This window comes from Carettochelys insculpta, chromosome 30 (assembly GCF_033958435.1).
Source record: "Carettochelys insculpta isolate YL-2023 chromosome 30, ASM3395843v1, whole genome shotgun sequence".
NCBI classification, from domain to species: domain Eukaryota; kingdom Metazoa; phylum Chordata; order Testudines; family Carettochelyidae; genus Carettochelys; species Carettochelys insculpta.
In genome coordinates, this window is record NC_134166.1 from 14980982 (window position 1) to 15000570 (window position 19589).

Here is a 19589-nt window from a genome sequence, read left to right on the forward strand (position 1 = left end):
GGCAGGACCTCCCACTCCTTTTGCATATGCTTGCCCAGACAAGCTCCGCCCCACACCAGCTGCATGCTGGGAAATTTGGATCTAGGGCTCTATCGCCAAGCCTCAGGCAGGTGCGTGCTGGGAGGTGTAGTTCTCCCCGCAGAACAGTGCCCCACCCAGGGGTATGCTGGGAGGTGTAGTTTTCAAAGGGAAGCCAAGGACCCAGGTCCCAGCTCTCACATCACACCAGTGACATCAGTACTGGCAAAGGCTCTGGGCCCCCCATCAGAGCCCCAGCCTGTACAGGGTAACCCCCCAACAGGGCTGAACCACAATGTCACCTACCCACCAACCAGCTTGGCAGGGCCATAGCCAAGTGCAGCAGCCCTACTGACCTCACCCATTGCCCCAGCACAGTGACATCACATCACAGCGCAGCCATCATAGCACAGGTCAGCTCCTTACCCTGATCAGCCTGGGAGAGTCCCCCACACCTGCCCCAGCTGCCTGCTGTCCCCCCTCAAGCCAGACTGACAGACACTGGCACAGGGGACAGAGTACAACAGAGATACAGAATCATTTTTATTATTAAAGAAGGTCCCATCCCCGCCCCGCCCCCAGCTGAGCTCGTTAATATTCATCCTGCTGCTGGTGGCTCACCTGCCCACCAGCCACTCTCCCTGGGGAAGCAGACATGGAGTGTGGGGGATCCATCCCATGTGACCCCTGGGAATCCCTCAGGGGGCACTGCCTGGTCTGTGTGGGGGAGAGGAGCAAAGGGCAATTACCCCATGCAACAAGAGCAGCAGTATGAAAGGGGGCTGGGCCCCTCCAGCTCCCCAGTCCCACTGCCCCAAGGGAGAGGCAAGGTTGCTGGGTCGCAGCCCCTGCCAGGGCTCCCCTCTCTGAGGTCTGGGGGGAAGGTTAGGAAGGAAGGTAACAGGCTCAATGCTGGGGAAAGCACAGAGAGGGCCAGGCTGGCTGGGGCGTGGTCAGGTCTGATACTACACATCAGTTAAGACAGAGGGAGGAGGGGAGATCTTCTTGTGGCTCAAGAGCCCAGATCCCACTGCAGGCACCAACCCACAAACTGCGCAGGCCTCCGCAGACATCACCCAACCCACCGCTTCCCCCTGCACCAACCGTGGCCACCAATCCTCACCCGTGGATCCCACTGCAACCCCCAACCTGGCTCCCTCACACAGCAAGCAGTGCTGAATCCTTGCGGCCACCACCTAACTCACGGATCCCACCACTGCCACCATCCATCCCCCTTCCCCTGGCCCCTCAGCAAGGAAGGGGGGCTACAGCTCCCCCCGGGCGTGCAGCATGTAGTGCTCATGCAGATCTGCCACCAAGCCGAATTCGCCCGGGCACTCGGTGCAGTGGTAAGGTCCGTCTGCCCCCTCGGCATCCCGGGCTCCATTGGCTTCACGGGATGGGGCTGGGGGGCCCTTGTTGCGGGGTGGAGCCGGGGGGCTGCGGCGCCAGCCATGTTCACAGCGGTGAGCCTCCAGGGAGGCGGGCGAGGCAAAGCCCAGGCCGCATTCGGCACAGATGTAGTGAAAAGCTCCAGCACGGGGCGAGGGGGGCACAGGGCGAGCGTCGCGGCCCTCGGGCTCCCCGGCGGAGGGAGGGGATGGCCGGGCAGGGGGCGGCTTGGGGGAGCTGTGCGGCCGCTTCCGGCCCACGTGGTAGCTGCGATGGACCTTCAGGGCCCGTGAGGTGCCAAAGCCACGCCCACACTCAGGACATTCATGCCACTCGGGGCTGGGGGCCTGCGGGGAGCCCAAGCGACCCTGGCTGGCCTCCCCCTCCTCTGGCACCACCTCCTGCTGGGACTCCGATGCTGCTGACCTCAGCTCCTTGCTCCTGGGACCTAGGGAGAGATGGGTGATGTCAGTAAACTGTCCCTGAGCCACACGGGCCACAGCCTCCAGGCAGCCCCAGAACCCATCCCACCCTTCAAGTACCCCCAACCTCTGAGAAGGGGCTGACCTGCATGGCCCACCCAGCCCTCAGCCTGGCTGCTGACCTACCAAGATCATTACTCAGCTGAACAGGTGTCAAAGGAGAATCCATGAACAACATTCACTCTCACTTTTAACATCCATGGGTGAAATAAATTTTGTTATGTGCACTGGCACATGTGCGGCAGTACACCACCAATTCAAACACACGTTGTCGGCCATGAGCGCTCTGCTAGCTAGGCAGCATCTCAATCTCTCCTGGAAGGCTGCCCAAGCACTCAGCTTCCAGGGATCACAGGCTCCCAGCTCTACCTGCTCTAACAACCAGACCACATTCTTCTCCCAGAACTGCCCTGAGAACTCATGTGTTCCGATTCCCACTCTCCCCTGCTCTAACCACTAGACCCCATCGTCCTCCCAGAGCTGTAGAGAGAACCCAAGCGTCCTGATGCCCTGCCCTCCAGCATGAGAGAGCTGGCCCTAGGCAAAGTAGCCCACCTACCTGGGTACCCGTTGGCTGAGGGTGTGGATGGCCGGCTCTCTCCTGATGACACGGAGGTCGCTTCAGATTCATCCTCTTCCTCTTGCACGGTGGAGACGCCTGCAATATGCACAACAGGTGAGAGGCTGACTTGTCCCACTCATCCAACCCACATGAGTTCCCTGAACATCAGCCCACAGCCCCTGTTCCAAGAAGGCCGAGCGCGCTCACAAGTAGGGTGACGCTATTCCCCCTTCCCCCCATGTCAGGGAGCAAAGGGCTAATGCACCAGAGAGCTACATGTATCAAGCAAGCCCAACAGAGGAGACAGGGAAGGAGCGGCTTCAGCAGCCGGTATACACAGCCCAGACCTGGGATCCACCTCCTCAGCAAAGGAACAACCCAAAAAAGCACTGGGGAAGGGGTGGAGGCAAACACCTACGAAAGTGCACTGTACTGAGATGCCGCCCTTCCAGGGTGGGAGCACGGGGGTGTAACCAAACACACAAACGGCCCTGGCTTTAGGTCTGGTGTGCTAGTCCCAATCCACAATGCACTAGAGCAGATGTTAGCAGACCAGGGAGAGGGGGAAGCCAGCCCCCACTGGTCTGCCCCACTAAGGCAGCCCACCAGCAGTTGCTCACCCGTCGAGGTCCCATCCTCCTCCTCGAAGATCACATCCTCACTCTCCGCTACGTCCGGGTGCTTGTGTGTTTCAGACATCATCCCTCGGTGACTGGCTGGGCTCCGGCAACAGCCTCGCTCGTGGGGTCCCTGCTCCACTGCAGGGGAACCGACCCCTGGACCTGCCACAACCCCACAATCCTCGGGGGCCTACACGGATCGGGAGCAAAGTGAGAATCCAAACCTGTCTTGCACTGAAACTGTACGGACCGAGGGTGGGGGGGGAGGTCCCAGCCCACAATGCACCAGGCGGGGGCGATGTAGAACTGGGCAGGGGCGGGGGGCTGAGAGTCCCATCCCACTGTGCACCGGGCAGGGCTATATGCACTGGGAGGGAGCTGAGGGTCCCACCCCACAATGCACCAGGCGGGGCTATATGGACTGGGAGGGGGCTGAGAGTCCCATCCCACTGTGCACCGGGCGGGGCTATATGGACTGGGAGGGGGCTGAGGGTCCCACCCCACAATGCACCGGGCAGGGCTATATGGACTGGGAGGGAGCTGAGGGTCCCACCCCACAATGCACCAGGCGGGGCTATATGGACTGGGAGGGGGCTGAGGGTCCCACCCCACTGTGCACCGGGCGGGGCTATATGGACTCTGGGGGCTGAGGTTCCCCCCCCCCACAATGCACCGGGCGGGGCTATATGGACTGGGAGGGGGCTGAGGGTTCCACCCCACAATGCACCAGGCGGGGCTATATGGACTGGGAGGGGGCTGAGGGTCCCACCCCACAATGCACCGGGCGGGGCTATATGGACTCTGGGGGCTGAGGTTTCCCCCCCCCCACAATGCACTGGAGCGGGAGGTCCGCTCTATCCCGCCATGCACCGCGCAGCCCGCCGCTCACCGGCTCCTGCGAGCCTTGCCCGGTCCCGTCTGGCGCCGCGGCAGGAACCGAGCTGCGCAGGCGCAGTGGGAGCGAGGCGGGGGGCGTGGCCCCGGCAGGGCCTCCGACGTGTATCTTTGCGCGTGCGCGGGATGCTTATTAGCGTCTGTGCCCTGAGCCGAGGTCCCCCCGGGCGCTCGGCGTTGCGCATGCGCAGCGATGTGGCGCGACGCCCTCCGGGGATTTGCGCACGCATGCGCATGCGCCTGGTGAGGGGGCTGAGCGGGAAGCACTTGGTTCATATGGAGGCTTCTGCGCATGCGCTCCGAAGTATACCATTTGTACTGTTGCTGTGGGGGAGAATAATGCTGTTTTTATTATTCCCTCTAGCTAGAGCCTGCAGTTGGTATGGTCTAAATAGGGGGCTAGTGCCATACAATGAGGGCCTGGTGCAATGCACGTAGGGGTGGAATGGGCTGGTCCCTACACGAGGGCCTGGTACATTGCACGAGGGGGTGCAATGGGCTGGTCCCTACACGAGGGCCTGGTGCAATGCACATGGGGCTGCAGTTGTGTGGTCGGTCCATACACCAGCAGCTGGTGCAATTCATGGGATGGAATGGGCTGGTCTGTCCACTGGGGGGAGGTGGTGTAAGGCACAGGTGGGTGTGCAATGGGCCTATCCATACACTATAGGGCAATGCAATGCACTGGCAATGCCGTGGGTGGCTCAGTACACTGGGGGAGCTGTGGGGGTGCGTGTAGACATGCATTGGGCAGGTCTGTTCACTGAGGGGTGCAGTGCATGGGACAGGTGTGCAGTGGACTGGCTCTGAACTAGGGCAAGTTGGTGCACAAGTCTCAAGCACCTGTTCTGGGGTTGCCGTGTCGCAGGGGCCTGTGATGGGCTGGCGGGAGATGGGGGCAGGGCCCATGCACCAGGAATGTGCTGGCTTCGTTGCCAGGAACCACCTCCCATGGCCTGCCACGTCTCAGGCTGGAGCTGGGGTTACCTCGATTCTGGTGCTCTCCATGGCGGTCCGGCCCCTAGGCCAGGGGCTTGTGAGGAACCCAGCAGTGCCCAGGGAGAGGGACAAGGTGGCTCTGCCTGTCAGACCGAAAGCCAGCCTAGCCTGACTCCAGATGAGCGGGGAATATGCCAGCCAAACAGTGCTGTCTGGATCCCAAGGGTTGTGCCACTGCAAGGCCCGGGGCAGGCTGTCCAGGTACCCTGTGCGTGCTGGCATCAGTCCTGCGTCAGGCCTGGCAGCTCAGGGGCATGCCCACTAGTCTTGAAGCAGTTGTCCAGAGACCTGGTTCCCAGCCTCTCTAACCATGAGATCCCAGGAAGAACGCAGGAGTCCTAGCTCCCAGCTCCCACTGGAGGAGGCACAGTGGTGTCATGCCAGTAAGTCAGAACTGCTGGTGTGAGGGACGTCGCCTTGAGACCACGGGCAGCAGGTAATGTAGGCAAGGGACAGTATTGCCTTCCCCAAACTGTCCACACTCCCACCACCCAAGGCGCTGGGGTGAACTCTGGGAGGGATGTTAGGTGCAGGAGGGGGCTCTGAGCGGGGGGGAGTGTTGGGGTGGGGGGGGTGTAGGGGCTGGTATTGGATGCTGGCTCCAGGAGAGTGCATGGGCTCAGGGCTGGGGTTTGGGGTGCAGGAGGGTATGGAGGGCTCAAGGCTGCAGCAAGGTCTTGGGGTGCAGCTGGGAACGTGGGATGTTGGCTCTGGCCGGGGGCTATGGGCTGGGGTTTGTGGTGCAGACGTGGGCACAGGGTGCTGGAGGGGGTGGCACTGGCTTATGGTGCCCCTCCCATATGCTGTTCCTGGGAGGTGCCAGTGTGTGCCCACTGACCCTCTCCCCCATTGGTCACAGGTCCCCATTCTCAGCCGACGGAGGCTGTGAGGGTGGCGCTTGCAGCTGGGAGCGGCACCCAAAGCGCTCTGCCCGCCCACCCTAGACATGGGGATGCACTGGCTGTTTCCAGGAGGGGTGGGGGCCTGCCAAAGCCGGAGTGGCAGCCCCTCGGCCCCGCCGGAGATCGGGGACCTGCAGGAGGGTCCATGGGTGCTGCCCCGGCCTGTGCTTTTCCGTGACTCTGCAGGACACAGACAGGACCGGCTGGTTGCGGTTTAAGCGACTAGAAATCTGGGGTCGGAGCCAGCGGATTCCCTGCCCCCACCCGCTGCCCCCCTGGGGTGCTACACACTGACAGCAGCTTCCTAAGGGACAAGCTGCCCTTGGTTCTGGCTGGGGAGCCCCAGGGGTTCCACACACAGGCTAGAAATCCCTATGGCCCTGCCCATGGGCTGTTCCCAGCACCAGACCAGGCTCGATGCTGCTGCTGCCATCTGTGATGTGGCTCTGGGGAAGCCCTGTGGCTCAAAACATGGAGCCCAGCCCAGGCCGTGGGGAAATACTGATGTCCCAAGATGGCCTCCAGCTTCCTGTGACCTGGTTACATGTCCTTGGCTCCTCACAGCAGCCATGACTTACAGGGGCTCTGGAGGGCGTTGGGGAGGCTGCTGGGGCAGGTGGTACCCTCCAAAGCTGACTGCTTTCCCAGACCCCCATTGCCATGACTGGGCCCTTCCCCACCCGTTGTCAAGAGCAGGGCGCAGTCATCCCCAGCACGGGCGCTACGCTCAGCCCTGCGCCTCCTCCCCTGTGCAGCCGGGAGCTTGCTCAAAGCCAGGCCGCCTGCGGATTAACAAAGGACCAGCTCGTGCTCCCAGCCGCCACCTCAGCGCTACAGCTCTGCCCGGTAACTTGTTTGTTAAGCTGTGCGCTGAGCAGGACCATTAGTGACTTTTAAAAGTCTCACCCGCGCTCGGGCTGGACACAGAGGATAGGTGGGCAGATTTCGGTGCTCCGCCTTGGAACGGTCACTGCCCCCAGGGCTAGATGGAAAGCATCTTCTGAGGCTGCGTTGCTCCCCGGGTGTGAATGCTTTGGAGACACAGCTCCGGAGCAGGGGGCCCTCTGCCTTTTTCTAGCCACGGGTGGAGTAAATTTTCACCAGGTGCCAGGACTCCTGGGTTCTCTCCCTGGCACTGGGAGGGGGGGTGAGATCTAGTGGCTGGGGAAGGTCTGGGAGACAGGACTGGGTCCCATCACAGTAAGAGCTAGCCAGAAGCAGCAGGGGCCAGCAGCCAATGAACGCCTGGTGGGCTATGTTATTAGATTTTAAAATGACCATGAGAGCCATTATTCTAACCACTCTCCTAGGTTTGCCCCAATCCTGGGCTGGGCGAGGTGTCTATTGAGTCACCGCTCACGTGTCTGTATCAGTTTTGTATGTGGAGTTGTAAGATTGGCTCTGGCCGGTATCAGACACGTTAGTTTCTGGGAGCTCACAAGAGGAGGTGTGGCGCCAGGTAAAGCAGCTCTTGTCTCCTCCACTCCACAGCTCAGGAATTTAGCTGCAGGTGTGTCGTCTGGGAGGCTGCCCAGGGCGGAATGGTCCCCCCCAAAATGTTGGGGTTCATCCAGCTTGAAGCAGGGGGCTGGACTCGATGACTTCTGAGGTCACTTCCAGCCCTGGGATTCTACAATCCTAGGAAAAGGACATGGCCGGGTGACCTGCCCGTGTGATGGGCTCCATTTGGGACACGCGCCCACACAGGGAGGAAAAGTGGAATTCCCTCCACATGGGGAAAGGGATAAAGGAGACCCTGTGGCTCCTCCATTTTGTCTTCAATCCAGTTAAGTACTTCAGGAATAGTGGGTGTTCTTCAGAGACTGTTAAGATAATGGCTAATTGCACCAGCTGCAGCTTTCATCCAGAACTTTGCGATTGGTGTGTGTAGTTTGATTGCTTTAACAATTACCACTCTCGCCCTGTTCTTCCTTTCTTTTATTAATAAACCTTTAGGTGTTAGGTTCTAAAGGATTGACAGAACCTGCTTCTTGGTACTCATTGAGCATCCTGAGGTACTCATTGAGCTGGGGATGCGGCTGGTCCTTTGGGACTGGAAGAACCTGTTTGGATTTGATGAGATTGGTTTACATCCCATCTCAGCTGTGCAAGGAGGGGACTGGTTGTGGCACAAGGGAACCTGGGGTGTCTGCAGGAATTGCTGGGGTGTCTGCAGGCGTTGCTGGTGTGACTTCTTGCTGGCCAAAGAGGCAGCGGAGCTGCACTGGGTGACTGATTTGGTGCCTTATAGAGAAGACTCTCAGTCTAGGGCTGGAATTCGCCTGGTTTTTAGCAATTCACCCTGGTTTGGCTCTCTAAGCTGTGCCCAGAGAAACCTCCCATATTACACCCTCAGGGAAGGGAGGGGGAAGGAGAAGAGCGAAGGACCGAGAGGAGGGTGTGCCTTGCTGGAGAGCTGAGGGCAGAGCGCTGGGGCTGAAGGAGGGAAGATTCACTCAGGTACCAGACAGAACGTACTAGGGGGGTGTTTGAGGAAGGGGCCCAGGGAAATGGCTGCTATCTAGGGGCTATGGGGAAAACCCTGTCAGTTGCTGCTTCCTAATGCCCCTGGACTGGAAACCCCCAGTAGAGGGTGGGCCTGGGTTCCCTCAACCCTCCCCACACCACACAAAGTCTGCTCTGGGAAAGCAGGGCAGGATTATGGAGGGGTTTGTATCATGGCAGTACATCTGTGCAGTGCCTGGGCCAGGACTGGGGCTGTGCAGCCAGCCCTACACTGGAGTCACACACTGCAGAGATCTGTCAGACGAATTCAGTGCACACAGCAGAAGATTCCTGCACACACACACACACAGCAAACACCCTGGGTGCCCCTCCCACCCCCTTCTTTTAGAGATGCCTTGAAACCCCACACCCAGGGGCTCTGCGTGCCCCCACCTGCTCCTCTCCACGTCCAGGGCCGCTGTGGGTCGCCACCCAAACTGCCCAGCCCAGCAGCCCCCTTCTTCCAGCTGAGGCCGCAGTGTCCCTCCCCATCAGCTCCTCCCCTGTCCTTTGTCTCCTGTCCCTGTAGCCAGGGTCACCTGGGCCCTTCTCATCTCCACCTCCCCTCTCCTCCAGCCTTTGTTTCCCCCAACTGGAAACTATCCCCCCCCCATTACACCAGTAACCCCCAGAGCTCAGAGTGTTGCCCATTCTGCAGGCAAACCCGCCAAAGCTCCCACAACCTCCCCCCTCACAGTGTCGCAGACTAGGTTAAAAAGACATGCTGTTTCGTGCTTTGAAGTCTGGAGGTTTTCCTGAGCCAGCCGGCATGCCAGGGAGCTCTGTAAGGGAGTATGCAATCTGACTCAGTATGTGAAGAGCCAGCCCAGAGCCTGGTGGAGGGGCGCTGGGCCTCTCAGCCTCCCGAGCAGCCTGTTTTGTCTCCCTCTGGTTTGTTTCCTGTGCGGATCTGAGCAACAACAGTGAAGAGTTCCACTGCAGCCTCCCAGCAAGAGAATACGATGGTTTTATCAGGTGTCTGCCTGCGAGGCACAGATTGTAACCACAGCGGAGTTCTCTTCTGATACCCCCCCAGCCCTCTCGATAGACAATTATCGCAATTCCCAGTGATGAGGGCAGAGCAGGGTTGGAATTTGCTCTTGCAAATGCTCATACAATCAATAGTTCACCTCCTGTTTTTGCTTTTGATAAGCAAACTCCGCAGCGGTGTCTGTCCCTGGCTACTGAAGAGAGAAGGAATCATTTAATGGGGCCAGCTTCTGGTGGTGAGGCAGACAAGCTTTCAAGTAGCACAGACAGGGATCAAATTTTTCCATCCGTAGGTGGAATAAATTTTGTTCTGCGCACGGAGGCCCGTGCAGACGTGGCCCACCAATAGAAACACCTGCCGCCGGCTGTGGGCGCTCTGCTAATCAGCTGGGCAGAACTGGACACTGAGGTGGAAGAAGCCGTTAGCGCCCCGCCAGTCCGAGCAAGGTGTGGCCGTGGGGATGGTCGCAGCTGGCAGAGGGCTCTTAGTGGCTCATAGGCTGTCTCTGACCTCCCAGGCCCCCTGCTGACCCAAGCCACAGGCCAGCCCAGGAACTTACATTGCAACGCCAGACTCCAAAACTCAGGGCCGGGGCAGAGTCCTGGGTCTGCAGCAAGTCCAACAGCGCCGGCCCCATTTGCGCCTGATGGTCAGTGTTGGCTCCACGCAGGGCACCGCCCACCCAGACACCAAGCCACCTCAGGGCACTGCTTTGCCACCCTCTCGCAACCTGCCCTTGGGCAGGATGCATGCATGAGCCAGGGCACCTGGGGTCACTGGCCCCTCGTACTGGCACAGACGGGCATCGGTTCCCTGCAGCTCAGGAAACATAAAGCCACTTATATTTCCTCCACCTCTCCGTCCCTTCCTGCAAGCTGTGGGAGTCAGCGGGTGCCCAAACCCCGCAGCCCCTGCCCAGCCCGGCAGATGCTGCCGTTGGCCTCTAGCCGAGAGAAGGTGGCACCTAAGTTCTGTGTCTTTGTCCCAACTGTGATTTGGTGACGCTTCCCTGCAGCCGTCCCCCACGGGGGTGAGGGTTAATGTTTACTCCTGTCCACTCCTGTCGGGGTTCAGGGCTCCAGACAGATCCAGCAGGCAGTGGAAGGGCCTTTTCGCCAACGCCTGTTGGTCCAAGAAACGTTATTAACGCCCCGGCCTTGGTGCTCCGCCGAGGGAGGCAGGAGCATCACTGCCCCTCTCTGGAGGGTGTGTGTGTGTGCTGCAGCTGCTGAGGTGCAAGGTTAGTCTGGGGAGACACCCCCACGTACCCCCTGCCAGACACTAGCGCCTTGTGGCACGTGGAGGCTGGGAGACCCACCAGGCCAAGGTCTGTGCTTCCCCCCAAGGCCAATGGCTGGATGGGGCAGCAGGGTAGGGCAGGGCAGGACGGTGGATTATTGCTGTCTGGTTATCAGCACCTCCCCTTGCTGACGCCTGCGGGCTCAGGGGCTGCTCCCCAGGGCTCTGCACCTTGTCTGCAGCTCTCAGCGCTCCAGGGAGAGGCCATCAGCCCCCCTGCTCTCCAGCCAGGGCGAGCAGCCCATGGGCTGTTTCTCCAAAGGCCCTCCTGGTTCAGGTCCCCAGTGCGCCGGGGGCTGCACGTTGTTGCTATTACAAAACAAGAGAGCAGCCTTGTAGCACTTCCAAGCCTAACGAAAGGATTAATTAGGTGAATGTCAGGGAATAAATCATTTTGTTCACTTTAAGGGGCTACAGGGCTGCTGGTTTGTTTGTGAAGATACAGACTAACACAGCCACCTCCCTGTAGTTGCTCTTAGGTATTTTATGGTAGCACCCAGGAGCCCCTGTCCCGGCCCAAGTGCCCAGCGCACCAGAGCTGTACGTTACTGTTGCTATAAGGTGTTTTACAGCAGCCCCCATCCTGGCCCATAAGTGCGCCGGGGGCTACACACAAGCTGGGCCCTGCTCCAGGGAGCTCCCGGCCCTGCATTTGTCAAGGCGGCGAACCACGGAAACGCCAGTATTAGAGGGCAGGTGTTTTTCTCACCCTCTGGCTGGGGGACCCCTTTCCCCCACAGCCCCTTGGTCTACCCTCTCCCGAGCTTGTCCTGCGAACTAGCAGGCACCTCTTGGCCCCTGCAGTTCTGCCTCCAGCTGGTGTGTGCCGCCCACATGGGAGCTGGATCGATCCATGTGGTGCTGGCACCCCGCAGCCCCCGCCCGCTCCAGGCTGTTTGCTCAGGGATTGCTGAGCAAACGCAGCACCAGCCACCGCTCACTGGCTGAGGCCCGTCTGGAGAGACCCAGACAGAGAAGCTCCCACTGGGGCCAGGCTGGGACCCCCATCCTGATGGACCTGCACCTTGCCTTCATCCTGCTGGAGGGGCTCCTGGCCCCGGCCGTGGTGGGCACCAACCTCCTGGTGTGTGCCACTGTCGTCCTGCACCGGAAGCTGCGAAGCATCACCAACTGTCTGGTGGCCTGCCTGGCGCTGGCCGACCTGGGCGTGGGTGCCCTGGCCATCCCCTTCTCCATGGTGCTCAGCATGGGGCTCAACCTCTGCTTCTACACCTGCCTCTTCCTTGCCTGCTTCCCGCTGGTCACCACCCAGTTCTCTGTCCTCCTGCTGCTGCTCATCGCCATCAATACCCACCTGAAGATCCGGCTGCCCAACAGGTGAGCGAGACCGGAGGGTCCCAGGGCAGCAAGGGGTGCCCAGGTGTGTGGGCCAGGGGTACCCCAGTTGGGGGCAGTGGGACATGCCTGCTGGGTCTTCACGCCAGCCATCTGGCTCCAGGGCCAGGCACGCCAGCCTGTGCCCCTGCTGGTCAGGGGGGCTGAGCTGTTCCTAGTAGGGCTGGAGGTGCCTTGGCCCAGCCATCATGCAGGCTCCGGGCCAGGCCAGTGGGAGGGGCTCTGCCCAGGCTGCCGGACCACAGAGCTGCCGGAGGGCGTCCCCAGAGGTCTCCAGGCCTGCGGGATGGAGCTGCCAACAGCTCTGAGCCGGCTTTGTCCTTGCAGCTACTCCCTGCATGTACGGAAGGGCCGGGTGCTGGGCGCCGTGGGCCTGTGCTGGTTGGTCTCACTGCTGACTGGCCTCTTCCCCATGATGGGCTGGAACCGCCTGGGAGAGTACGTGGACAGGAACCAGACCCTGGCCACCAGCTTCAGCATCGAGCGAGCCCCCCTGGTTGTCCTCGCCCTCGACCAGCCCTACGGCGGCTTCCTCTCCAAGGCGTATCTGGGCCCACGCGGGGCATCCCACCCCAGCCAGCTGCACAACGAGCACCTGGGGTGCTGCTCCTTCACCTCCGTCTTCGCCCCTGAGTTCCTGGTCTACTTCGTCTTCTGCACCTGCACCCTGCTGCCCCTGGCCAGCCTGCTGGGCATCTACGCCGACCTCTTCCGCCTGGTGCGGGGGCACTTCCTGGCCCAGCCGCTGCGGGCGGCCAAGGGCGGGGAGCTGCAGACGGCACGGAGCCTCCTCCTGCTGCTCAGCATCTTCTGCGTCTGCTGGCTCCCGCTGCACGCCCTCTACTGTGTCCGGCTCCTGTGCCCCAGCTGCCGCGGCTCTGCCACACTGGAGCGCCTGGCCGTGCTGCTCTCCCACCTCAACTCCCTGGCCAACCCGCTGGTCTACGCCATGCGGAAGAAGGACTTCCGGCTGGCGCTCAGCTCCCTCCACTGCCGCGCCATCCTGGGCTGCCCCGGCGCCACAGTGCACCCCCAGGGTGGGGCTGGCAGTAGATAAGGCCAAGGCCCAGTCCTGCTCCTTGTTCGCCTGCAGGCGAGTGGGGCAGGGTGCCCGGCTCCCGGCTCAGCACCCCGCCCAGCCCTGTCCTGTCTGTAAAGGGGGGGGGTGCTGGGAAACGCATCCCCCACCCCCGATCTACCTACCCCCTCAGCGATTGCCCACTCGGGACCTGGAGCATCTTCTCTTGTCTGTGTGTACCCAGGGGCCTGATCCTGGGTGGAGCCGCGTGCCAGCCATGGGGCTGAGGCCTGTGGGTGACACCTGGGCGTGCGTGGGACACAGCCGGGAGCGTGAGCAGCTCCCTCCGGCTCACAGGGCAACTATTGAAGAAGCTGCAGCAGGGATCGATCGGGCAGCTGTCAGGCCGATAACAGACCTGCCAGTGGGCAATAAAAGGGTGCTGTAACTGGCAGTGCCAGCCTGGCCTCCTCCTCGGGCCGCCCGTTTCTAACAGTGATTCTGGGGCAAGGACTGAAGGGACGGGGGTGCAGGGCCAGGGACCTGGGAAGGGCTGGCTGGCTCGGGGCAGGGCAGGGCGGGGCGGGGCAGCGCGGGGCGGGGTGAAGGGGAGTTTACCAGCACAGCCATTCCCAGCTGTCTAGGGACAGGGGCCCTGGCCCGCTGAGGGAGGGGGGGCCGGTGGGCAGGGTGTGGAACACAAGCTGGGGCAGCTGCAGGGGGCATTGAGCACTGGCTGTGCCCAGCCAGCAGGGGGTGCTGGAGCATGAACCATGTCTGACTGGTGGGGGCAATGGCTGTTCCCAGCAGCGGGGATGGAGGGGATGGCAGAAGAGGGGCTCTGGCTGTTCCCGATGGGGAGGATGGAGGGGGGGCGCTGGCTGTTCCCGGCGGGGGGGGTGGAGGGGGGAGGACGCTGGCTGTTCCCGGCAGGGGGTTGGAGGGGATGGCGGGGGGGGCGCTGGCTTTTCCCGGTGGGGGGTTGGAGGGGATGGTGGGGGGTAGGGGCTCTGGCTGTTCCCAGCGGGGGGATGGCGGGGGGGCGCTGGCTGTTCCCGGTGGGGGGTTGGAGGGGATGGCGGGGAGGGGCTCTGGCTGTTCCCGGCTGAGGGATGGCAGGGGGGCGCTGGCTGTTCCCAGCGTGCCGGGGAGGGGGAGGCTCTGCCCTGTTGTAGCAGAGACGTGGGGATGAAAGTTGGCCCGGGGACCGCGGAAAACTGAAATAACAGTTCAGTGAAATGGCAGCAGACGCGGCGCTGTGCTGACAGAATGCTCAGTACAATAACATCACGCTTGGTTGGTGTGACGTTGGATGACGTCATATCGAGTCTGCGAATAACGGCGACGAGACGAGGCATAGGTAATGTCACAGGCAGGGGTGTGACGTCACACTTCCGCCCCGCAACCCTGGAGAAGTTCCACTTCCGCCCCGCAGCAGATAGCGAAACTTCATTGGCACCCGCTCTGGTATCTCCGCCCCTGACTTCCGCTGCTCCGGTCCCGCCCTTCCCGCCCTCCTGAGCGGCCATTGGCCGCGTTCAGTTCTCGCGGTGCGCGATTGGCTCAGCGTTTCTCGCGGGATTTGGGGCCCCGTGTTCTCAGGGCGGGCGGCCCCGTGCGGTCCTTTCCGAGCGCGGAGCCAGCGGCGAGGTGTGGAGCGCAGCGTGGGGGGCGGGGCTGGGAACCCCCCGGGAACCTCCCGTCTCCCCGGGACCCCTCATGGCCCCCCATCCCCGTCCGGCCCCCGCCAGTCTCCCCCCGCCCCCTCCCGCACGGCTCTCGCGCCCCGTCCCCGTCCGCTTGCGGCGCGCGCCGCCTTTCCCCGGCTCGGCCCGGCCCGGCCCGTGCGCAGCGTGTGGGGCCCGTGGGCACAGCGGCCTGTGCTGGGTCGAGCCCCCCCCGGCCCCGTGGGGCGCCGCTGACACGGGCCCCTCCCGCGGGTCTCCTGCAGTAGCTCCGCGCCGGGGCCGCTCTGGCTGTAGCGCCTGGCGGCTGCCCCCAGCTCCTGCCCCGCAGCCCCGATCCCGGCTGGGCAGGGCTCCCCTGGGTGCCGGTCCTGCCTCGCGGCCCGGCCCCTGCACCTGGCTCCCTGCCGGGGAGCTCGCCCGGGTCCTGGCGCTGAGCGCAGCTCTTCTTCCCGCAGATGCCTGGCGTCACGGTGAAAGACGTTAACCAGCAGGAGTTCGTCAGGGCCCTGGCTGCCTTCCTCAAGAAGTGAGTTTCCTCTTCCCGGGGCAGGGGAAGGGCGGGAGGTGGCTCACTTGAGAAGGGCCGGTCAGGGCAGCCGCCGCACATCAATCGGGGAGATGCTCTCCCAGAAGCCCATTTGTTTGGTCTTTTGGGGGGCCTGAGTCCTGACATGCCTTGGGCCCCTGCAAAGGCTCCTGCGGGCCTGCCCCTTGTGGCATGTCTGAGCCAGGTTACCCCGGCTGAACTGCTTGACCTGCTTCTGACTTGTCCCTGCTTGTTCTCAGGTCAGGAAAGTTGAAGGTGCCTGAGTGGGTGGATACAGTCAAACTGGCCAAGCACAAGGAGTTGGCCCCGTACGACGAGAACTGGTTCTACACCAGAGCCGGTAAGAATCCAGCCCATCCCGCAGTGGCGAGAGGGACATCCACCTCCCGCTAGCCGGCAGAGAATGCGCTAGAGTCATGGCTCCCTTCCTTCCATGCCAGCTGCCGCTCTTACTGTGGATTCATTCCAGGGGTGCAGGGGAGCCGAGTTGCCTCAGCTGTTGAAGGGAGAATGAATGTGCATCTGAGTGCTAGGTGCTTAAATTGGTGTGTTTTGTTAAATCCTGGAAAGCTAAAGCCACATTGCTGGGGGGTGGCAGGAGCTACTATGGGACATCTTTGGTATGAATGTAGGGGCGAAGAGTCCTGTCTTGCTAGCAAGGGGCTGTGGGGCCATCTGCTTCTGATCTGTGGGTGCAGCCACCACAGTTCCTCCGGTAACCTGTGGCATCCCCCCCTCCTCCCCCACACACACACCAGGCTGGGTTGACTTTGGTTCGTAACTCCTGAGTTAGGTCACCTGTGTGCCACATACTCCAATGGATGGGCTCTGAATGCAGCTGGGCACAGCTGCCTTTCCCGACCGGAGCCTTATCTGGCTGGGAAGAGGCTTGTGAGCTCATCCTATGCTCTGAACCCTCCGTCAGGTGTGTCTGGTGATATCTTCCCCTGTTGCCCTGGGTTTGTTAGCCTGGGTCGCTTGGTTTCCTCACTGCCTGGGACTGAGCTCTGATTCCCCAGCCTCACAGGCTCCCCGAGATGCAACCTGAAAAGCTCTGCCCTGTCCAGTGCCTCCGGCTTCCTAGCTGGAACCCCTCCCTCCCCTCAACTGCTGGCTTGATTCTGGTCTGTCTCCGGCACTGTGGTGTGGCGTCCATATCCGTTTTCCCCCTCTCCACACCCCAGCTATGATGGGCGGGGGGTGTGTGTGAGTGAGTGAGTGAGTGAGAGAGAGGTGCGCTTCCCCTGGCATCTGGGCTGCAGGCTAATAGGCCCTGCATGTGGTTCTGCAGCTTCCACAGCCCGGCACCTGTACCTGCGCGGCGGGGCTGGCGTTGGCTCCATGACCAAGATCTATGGGGGCCGGCAGCGCAACGGCGTCATGCCCAGCCACTTCAGCCGCGGCTCCAAGAGCGTGGCCAGGAGGGTGCTGCAGGCCCTGGAGGGGCTGAAGATGGTGGAGAAGGATCAGGACGGGTGAGTGGCTGCGAGGCAGGAGGCGAGCCGGCTTCCAGGGTGGGGGTGGGGTTTTGAGAGCGCTGTGTGCCCTGCAGGGTGGCCAGAGGCTGCGGCTCATCCGGCTCCCGCGGCTGGGTATTGCTAACGCTACCGTTTCTTTCCAGAGGTCGCAAACTCACCCCCCAGGGCCAGAGAGACCTGGACAGAATCGCCGGGCAGGTAATGCTGTAGTTCTGCCCCTCAGTGCTGGGTGGGGTCTCCCCGAAGGCAGGGTTGAGTTCAGCCAGGGCTGCCCACACCCCGCCCCGCCCTGCCAGCAGCTTCAGCTGCTTGTGCGTTAGCACTGGGGGTCCCCGTTCTTCTCGCTCGTTGCAGGGTCTGAGTGCGGCCGGCACAGCCTGTGACGACCCCTGCTCAGTCCAGCACCCGTCAGGTCCCCGGGGGCAGAGAATTCGTGCGATGCAGCCATGCCACTGGCTGCCCGGGCTCTCAGCCCTGCAGCCGCTCTGCCTTAGTGCCCGGCGGGGTGTGCTTGGGTGCAGCCTGTCATTGTGGCATTGTCCCGGGGCCGCCTTACAGCACAGCACTCACCCAGTGCCTCTCCTTTCTTCCAGGTGGCAGCTGCAAACAAAAAACATTGACTGGCCAACAGATAATAAACCCGTTCCTGTTTCACGCCTGCGCCTGCTTTCCTCCTGCTGGGGCGGGCGGGGGGCTCAAGTCACGGCAGGGGTCTCCCACCCTGCTGGGCAGGGACTCTTCAGTCCGGGCAGCCCCAGCTGCGGCCCTGGAGCTTTGTGGTGGGGGATGGGTTCATCCCAACCCTGGGCTGGGAGAGGGGGATCGGCTGTGGTTTCTCATCACTGGGGGGGTTGTTGGAAGCCCCCCGGGTGGCTGAAAGTTGATCCCTGTCCTCCCATCACTGGGAGCTGGGACAGGATTGGCAGGTCCCGGCTTGTTTTCCAGGGGGGCAGATGACATTTCCCTCCCCGGGTGGCTGGAGAGCAGTCTTCCCTCCCCCAGTCGCCCAACTGGTTATGGGGGACTCTCCCCCGCAGCAGGGCGAGGGGCTCACGAGTGCCCCCCATGCGCCGCTGCAGCCTCTCCCCAGTGAAAGGGGTGAGCCTGTGTCTGCACGCTCAGAAGCTCCGCTCCCCCTTCTGTGCTGTGGGGCGGCTGAGGGCAGCCTGGGCTGGGTGGAGAAACGGCTGCTCCCCTGCTGGGTCTCTGAGTAGCTTGAGGGGTCCAGGCGGCTGCTGTCTCAGCCACTTTGGGGGACGCTGGCACTTCCCAGCCTCCCTGCAGCTGGTGCTGCCCCCTGAGAATGCTAGGGCGGGGGAGGGTTGTTGGCACACCTGTGCCCAGATCCCAACAATGGAACCTGTCCTGGAGCCTGGCTGTCTCCTTTCTTCCCACCGCCAGCAGGTGATTTCCTGCCCTGCTCAGGGCACAGGCCCTGCTCCCAGCAGAGGAAATCACCCCCCAGGGCCAGGGGATCTGCAGCTCCTTCAGTGGGGCTGTGGTGGGCGCAGCCTGCTGCCCTTGGGCAGCAGGGCAGACTGGCAGCTACTTTAAAACGAGCCTGTCGGCCTCGGGCCTGGGCTCGCAGCGCTGCTGGGCTGGGGGCCTGCTGGGCTCTGAGTTGGTTCAGGACCACCCAGGACAAAGGGATCTTCCTATGTTTGGCTGAACATACAACTCTCGTTGCTGTGAGCCGGGGCAAAAGCTTCTGTCCCCCACGGCAGCTGGTCCACCAGGCGCTGGAAGGAGGCCGGTGCCCCCTTGAGGCCGCAGGGCAGGATCAGGAACTTGTAATAAGGCCAAAGGGCAGGACTGGGGTGATGAAAGCCGATCTGAGCTGGATCCAGTGGCATGTGCCAGTACCCCGTGGTGAGGTCTATGGGGATGAGGTACTGGGCTCCCCCAAGCTTGTCCAGGAGGTCAGCAGGTCTAGCCATGCAAGATATTAATAGCATTGAGCTTGTGGTAGTCCACACAACCCCATTGGCCAGCACCGTGGGAAAGGCCCAGGGGCTGGCAGAGGCTGGATCACCCCCAGGGTCAGCATGTCCTCCACCTCCCGTTCCATGTCCTGGGCCATTTCTCACCAAGGGGGGATGCTACAGGAGGGTGGGTCCCCATCTCCATTCAGGGGACAGGCTGAGTCCGGGCCAGTCGGAGAACAGCTGCTGGTGCAAACCCAGCACCTCCCTGATCTCCAGCTGCTGGGCGGGGTCAGCTGGTCAGAAAGTGGGATAGATTCCAGCAAGGAGCCAACTCCAGTCCCAGTGAGCAGATCCATCAAGGGATCATCCCCCTGCCCCTCCCACGGCCTGTACATGGTCAGCACCAAGTTCTCCCTGTCCCAGGACGGCTTCATCATGGTGACGGGGTCACCCACCTGGTGGCTGTGATCCTGGTTTGACAGCTCCACCATATAGTTTGCCTCATTCAGCTGTTTGATGACTTTGAGGAGGGGCCGTCTCAGGCAGCTTGTTCTGCTGCATCCTCACTTGGTCCCCACTGGCTTCTGCTCAGGCCCGGGTGTTGCGGTCATACCAGACTTTGCTTCCCTTGGGCCCTGGCCAGTTTCTCCCTTGTCCGGCCCATGAGCACAGTGAGCTTTTCCGAGAAGGTCAATAGATACCTCAGGAGAGGCCTTCCTCCCCACTCATCTGTTAGCAAGTCCAGGGATCTCCATACTTTCCTTCTGTACAGCGGCTCAAACAGGGCAAACCCTGTGGATTCCTTGGGGAGCCTTCCTGTATGCAAAGAGCAGGTGGGGTAAGTACTTGTCCCAGTCTTGGGGGTGCTGGTTCATAAAGGTTCTCAGCGTCTGCTTCAGGGTCCTGTTGAGCC

General features: G+C 61.9%; 3 protein-coding genes across 3 annotated transcripts; 2 read left to right on the top strand and 1 right to left on the bottom strand.

Moving 5' to 3' along the window:
* Positions 1-580: 580 nt before the first annotated feature.
* LOC142003755 (zinc finger protein 629-like) lies at positions 581-4077 on the bottom strand. Its single transcript, XM_074981014.1, has 4 exons — positions 3964-4077; positions 3075-3264; positions 2452-2550; positions 581-1858 (listed from the first exon to the last, which is right to left on the bottom strand). The coding sequence occupies exons 2-4, from the start codon at positions 3154-3156 to the stop codon at positions 1284-1286; spliced, it is 756 nt and encodes a 251-aa protein (XP_074837115.1). The 5' UTR covers positions 3157-3264; positions 3964-4077; the 3' UTR covers positions 581-1283.
* Positions 4078-11517: 7440 nt separating this feature from the next.
* LOC142004082 (adenosine receptor A1-like) lies at positions 11518-13077 on the top strand. The gene is made up of 2 exons (XM_074981499.1): positions 11518-12002; positions 12348-13077. Exons 1-2 carry the CDS (start codon positions 11518-11520, stop codon positions 13075-13077), a joined length of 1215 nt encoding a protein of 404 aa, XP_074837600.1.
* Positions 13078-14639: 1562 nt separating this feature from the next.
* Positions 14640-17405, top strand: RPS19 (ribosomal protein S19). The gene is made up of 6 exons (XM_074980959.1): positions 14640-14688; positions 15182-15252; positions 15513-15613; positions 16565-16748; positions 16895-16949; positions 17345-17405. Exons 2-6 carry the CDS (start codon positions 15182-15184, stop codon positions 17369-17371), a joined length of 438 nt encoding a protein of 145 aa, XP_074837060.1. The 5' UTR covers positions 14640-14688; the 3' UTR covers positions 17372-17405.
* Positions 17406-19589: the final 2184 nt, after the last annotated feature.